The sequence below is a fragment of the Triticum aestivum genome, chromosome 4D, assembly GCF_018294505.1.
Source record: "Triticum aestivum cultivar Chinese Spring chromosome 4D, IWGSC CS RefSeq v2.1, whole genome shotgun sequence".
Classification (NCBI taxonomy): domain Eukaryota; kingdom Viridiplantae; phylum Streptophyta; class Magnoliopsida; order Poales; family Poaceae; genus Triticum; species Triticum aestivum.
The window spans coordinates 477,796,048-477,801,883 of record NC_057805.1 but is presented as its reverse complement, the minus strand read 5'-3'; the positions used below and the strand labels follow the sequence as shown (position 1 = coordinate 477,801,883).

The 5,836-nt window shown below is 45.7% G+C and overlaps 1 protein-coding gene across 1 annotated transcript; it reads right to left on the bottom strand.

Moving 5' to 3' along the window:
* Nucleotides 1-3,919: 3,919 nt before the first annotated feature.
* On the bottom strand, nt 3,920-5,576 carry LOC123098786 (serine/threonine-protein kinase BSK3). The gene is made up of 4 exons (XM_044520861.1): nt 5,500-5,576; nt 5,207-5,391; nt 4,527-4,752; nt 3,920-4,395 (listed from the first exon to the last, which is right to left on the bottom strand). Exons 2-4 carry the CDS (start codon nt 5,349-5,351, stop codon nt 4,293-4,295), a joined length of 474 nt encoding a protein of 157 aa, XP_044376796.1. The 5' UTR covers nt 5,352-5,391; nt 5,500-5,576; the 3' UTR covers nt 3,920-4,292.
* Nucleotides 5,577-5,836: the final 260 nt, after the last annotated feature.

Below are 5,836 nucleotides of genomic sequence, written 5' to 3'. Positions count from 1 at the left end.
CGCGCATCGTCACCTCGTCCTTAGCCAATCTTCTCTTAATCCGTAGCCCCTGTTTCGAGTTGCAAATATTAGCAACAGAACCAGTATCAAATACCCAGGTGCTACTGCGAGCATTAGTAAGGTACACATCAATAACATGTATATCACATATACCTTTGTTCACCTTGCCATCCTTCTTATCCGCCAAATACTTTGGGCAGTTCCGCTTCCAGTGACCAGTTTGCTTGCAGTAGAAGCACTCAGTTTCAGGCTTAGGTCCAGACTTGGATTTCTTCTCCTGAGCAGCAACTTGTTTGCTATTCTTCTTGAAGTTCCCTTTCTTCTTCCCTTTACCCTTTTTCTTGAAACTGGTGGTCTTATTGACCATCAACACTTGATGCTCCTTTTTGATTTCTACCTCCGCAGCCTTTAGCATTGCGAAGAGCTCGGGAATTGTCTTACTCATCCCTTGCATATTATAGTTCATCACGAAGCTCTTGTAGCTTGGTGGCAGTGATTGAAGAATTCTGTCAATAACGCTATCATCCGGAAGATTAACTCCCAGTTGAATCAAGTGATTGTTATACCCAGACATTTTGAGTATATGCTCACTGACAGAACTATTCTCTTCCATCTTGCAGCTGAAGAACTTATTGGAGACTTCATATCTCTCAATTCGGGCATTTGCTTGAAATATTAACTTCAACTCCTGGAACATCTCATATGCTCCATGACGTTCAAAACGTCGTTGAAGACCCGGTTCTAAGCCGTAAAGCATGGCACACTGAACTATCGAGTAGTCATCAGCTTTGCTCTGCCAGACGTTCATAACATCTGGTGTTGCTCCTGCAGCAGGCCTGGCACCCAGCGGTGCTTCCAGGACGTAATTCTTCTGTGCAGCAATGAGGATAATCCTCAAGTTACGGACCCAGTCCGTGTAATTGCTACCATCATCTTTCAACTTTGCTTTCTCAAGAAACGCATTAAAATTCAACGGAACAACAGCACGGGCCATCTATCTACAATTAACATAGACAAGCAAAATACTATCAGGTACTAAGTTCATGATAAATTCAAGTTCAATTAATCATATTACTTAAGAACTCCCACTTAGATAGACATCCCTCTAATCCTCTAAGTGATCACGTGATCCATATCAACTAAACCATGTCCGATCATCACGTGAGATGGAGTAGTTTCAATGGTGAACATCACTATGTTGATCATATCTACTATATGATTCACGCTCGACCTTTCGGTCTCCGTGTTCCGAGGCCATATCTGTTATATGCTAGGCTCGTCAAGTTTAACCTGAGTATTCCGCGTGTGCAACTGTTTTGCACCCGTTGTATTTGAACGTAGAGCCTATCACACCCGATCATCACGTGGTGTCTCAGCACGAAGAACTTTCGCAACGGTGCATACTCAGGGAGAACACTTATACTTTGATAATTTAGTGAAGGATCATCTTATAATGCTACCGTCAAACAAAGCAAGATAAGATGCATAAAGGATTAACATCACATGCAATCAATATAAGTGATATGATATGGCCATCATCATCTTGTGCTTGTGATCTCCATCTCCGAAGCACCGTGCTTGTGATCTCCATCTCCGAAGCACCGTCATGATCACCATCGTCACCGGCGCGACACCTTGATCTCCATCGTAGCATCGTTGTCGTCTCGCCAACTTATTGCTTTTACGACTATCGCTACCGCTTAGTGATAAAGTAAAACTATTACATGGCGATTGCATCTCATACAATAAAGCGACAACCATATGGCTCCTGCCAGTTGCCGATAACTCGGTTACAAAACATGATCATCTCATACAACAATTATATCACATCATGTCTTGACCATATCACATCACAACATGCCCTGCAAAAACAAGTTAGACGTCCTCTACTTTGTTGTTGCAAGTTTTACGTGGCTGCTACGGGTTTAGCAAGAACCGTTCTTACCTACGCATCAAAACCACAACGATAGTTTGTCAAGTTGGTGTTGTTTTGACCTTCGCAAGGACCGGGCGTAGCCACACTCGGTTCAACTAAAGTGAGAGAGACAGACACCCGCCAGTCACCTTTAAGCAACGAGTGCTCGCAACGGTGAAACCAGTCTCGCGTAAGCGTACGCGTAATGTCGGTCCGGGCCGCTTCATCTCACAATACCGCTGAACCAAAGTATGACATGCTGGTAAGCAGTATGACTTATATCGCCCACAACTCACTTGTGTTCTACTCGTGCATAGCATCAACGCATAAAACCAGGCTCGGATGCCACTGTTGGGGAACGTAGTAATTTCAAAAAAATTCCTACGCACACGCAAGATCATGGTGATGCATAACAACGAGAGGGGAGAGTGTTGTCCACGTACCCTCGTAGACCGACAGCGGAAGCGTTATCACAACGCGGTTGATGTAGTCGTACGTCTTCACGATCCGATCGATCAAGTACCGAACGCACGACACCTCCGAGTTCTACACACGTTCAGCTCGATGACGTCCCTCGAACTCCGATCCAGCCGAGTGTTGAGGGAGAGTTTCGTCAGCACGACGGCGTGGTGACGATGATGATGTTCCACCGACGCAGGGCTTCGCCTAAGCTCCGCAACGGTATTATCGAGGTGTAATATGGTGAAGGGGGGCACCGCACACGGCTAAGAGATCTCAAGGATCAATTGTTGTGTCTCTGGGGTGCCCCCCTACCCCCGTATATAAAGGAGCAAGGGGGAGGCAGCCGGCCAAGGGGAGAGGCGCGCCATAGGGGGGAGTCCTACTCCCACCGGGAGTAGGACTCCTCCTTTCCTTGTGGGAGTAGGAGAAGGGAAGGGGGAAGGAGAAAGAAGGAAGGGTGCGCCCCCCTTCCCTAGTCCAATTCGGACCAGACCATGGGGAGGGGTGCGGCCACCTTTTGAGGCCTTTCTCTCCTTTCCCGTATGGCCCATTAAGGCCCAATACGAATTCCCGTAACTCTCCGGTACTCTGAAAAATACCCGAATCACTCAGAACCTTTCCGAAGTCCAAATATAGTCGTCCAATATATCGATTTTTACGTCTCAACCATTTCGAGACTCCTCGTCATATCCCCGATCTCATCCGGGACTCCAAACTCCTTCGGTACATCAAAACTCAATAAAACTGTCATCGTAACGTTAAGCGTGCGGACCCTTCGGGTTCGAGAACTATGTAGACATGACCGAGACACTTCTCCGATCAATAACCAATAGCGGGACCTGGATGCCCATATTGGCTCCTACATGTTCTACGAAGATCTTTATCGGTCAGACCGTATAACAACATACGTTGTTCCCTTTGTCATCGGTATGTTACTTGCCCGAGATTCGATCGTCGGTATCTCGATACCTAGTTCAATCTCGTTACTGGCAAGTCTCTTTACTCGTTCCGTAACACATCATCCCACAACTAACTCATTAGTCACAATGCTTGCAAGGCTTATAGTGATGTGCATTACCGAGTGGGCCCAGAGATACCTCTCCGACAATCGGAGTGACAAATCCTAATCTCGAAATACGCCAACCCAACAAGTACCTTTGGAGACACCTGTAGAGCACCTTTATAATCACCCATTTACGTTGTGACGTTTGGTAGCACACAAAGTGTTCCTCCGGTAAACGGGAGTTGCATAATCTCATAGTCATAGGAACATGTATAAGTCATGAAGAAAGCAATAGCAACATACTAAACGATCGAGTGCTAAGCTAACGGAATGGGTCAAGTCAATCACGTCATTCTCCTAATGAGGTGATCTCGTTAATCAAATGACAACTTATGTCTATGGCTAGGAAACATAACCATCTTTAATTAACGAGCTAGTCAAGTAGAGGCATACTAGTGACACTCTGTTTGTCTATATATTCACACATGTATTATGTTTCCGGTTAATACAATTCTAGCATGAATAATAAACATTTATCATGATACAAGGAAATAAATAATACTTTATTATTGCCTCTAGGACATATTTCCTTCACCTACAAGATTGACACTGCTGCTATGCATTATTGCTTTTGCTAATTTTGAATGTACTATACTCATGATCAAAGCATGAATTGAATATTCAGATAGACTGCACCCCCCGTCCACAAATCACACACTCGAGTGTAAACATGACCATTATCTGAAACGGAGAAATAGGAAAGAGATTCATAAACCGCATGAAACATGGAATACGTTGTTTTTTTAATTCTCGGCAGAAAAGCACCACCAGCGACCCATCAGCAATGAAGGAGCTAGTAAACTTAACAAACGCTAACCACACTATGAATCACAGCTGCCAAGGTATCATGCGTCATGAACTCAGCAATGAGCAGCCGCTCGCCACCCTCGTAGCATCATCCGATGAGGTTGGACAAGCGAACGCTCTGCAGCAGCCCAACTGCCCTAGCCTCCTCCTGTGCATCCAAAAAAAATGACAGCCAAATTCAGTTCAGACTCCGTTGCAGAGGCCAGTCGAACACTGGTGCATACGAGGTGACGATCCACCCCCCGCGAAGCAAAACAAACCAAAGCAAGGGGCACGAACCATGAATTGGCGTGCTTCAGGCCAGGTGGAGCGGTAGAAGAGCTTGATGGCGACGGTGGTGCCAGAGCTGAAGAGGGCCCGTGGTAGATGGCGTTAGGCTCCTTCTCGTAGTGCTCGAAGACGATGTGGTCCGTTGCGAAGCCGTCGGTGGAGGCGCGGAGCTCGTCGAGGTTGTACTCCGCGAACACGGGCACGCCGCTGCCGTCCTCCCAGGTGACGCCATTCTCTGCAGGGGCACGGAGACTGGATGAGCAGCGGATCGAGCCCCGGACCAATCAGCAAAATGAGCCCAATGCAAGGTAAGCAAGGCATAGTCAATCCACAGGATAATTGATTTCCATGGTCACGACAAAAGCAAGAAGGGGATCGGTATTGAACTGGACACTAAAACTGAACATTTTTATGATATTCTAAAAGCTTTCATACACATAAATGATGCATTTCACAAGGACTGAAACATACCAGCACATGGTTTACATGATTAAACTGAAAAAACCTCGAAAGGACCACTTAAATCTAGAGTTAATCCAGCCAATTATCTGAGCGCACCTTCTCTGAACATATTTCTACCACATAAATTTAGAATTATCTAAATAGTATCTACAATATCAAGTTTGAGGCAACCGAACACAAAATAGAGAAGGGGGGAGGAGGAGCGAGCTGTGGTGGGCTAGCTGTACCTACTTGAGCTGGCCCTCCTCCTCTTAGAGAGGACAACGATCTGGTAGTTAAGCATCTTCCAGGCGCCATCCTTGAAGGAGAGCTCGACGATGTCCTTCCTAGTGCTGGCCACATCGCCAGCCAGGCAACACTGCTTCTCCGCATTTAGGAGTTACTCGATTGCCATGTCGACGCTGTTGCCCTCCTGCCTCACCACAAACGACCATCGTCACACGTGCGGTAATAGCACATCAATCGGAAACCCTAGGCACGGGGACGATAACATGTGAAGCAAAGCAGATCCGCGTGCTACCTTGTGTAAAGGTTCTGTCACACATGGATTTCTTTATACAATTGAAACTCTTGTTTTTTAGGTGCCGTGGAAATTCTCTGAAAAGATCCATTATACAAAAAGTTAGATATTTCAATGTGAGGTTACAAAAATAAAAGGAATACAGTGGGTCCCTGTACGCCTAAGTATCTACATACATCTAAATAAATTCATATACCCGGTGAAGTGTGTAAGGCTGAACCAAAATGTAGAACAAAGGAGCTGCTCGATCGAGTATTTTCCAAACCCAATTCATACCAACAATGTTTAATGGGGTTTTAAAGTTCTAAAATTGGTCACGACCATCTTCAATCAGGAG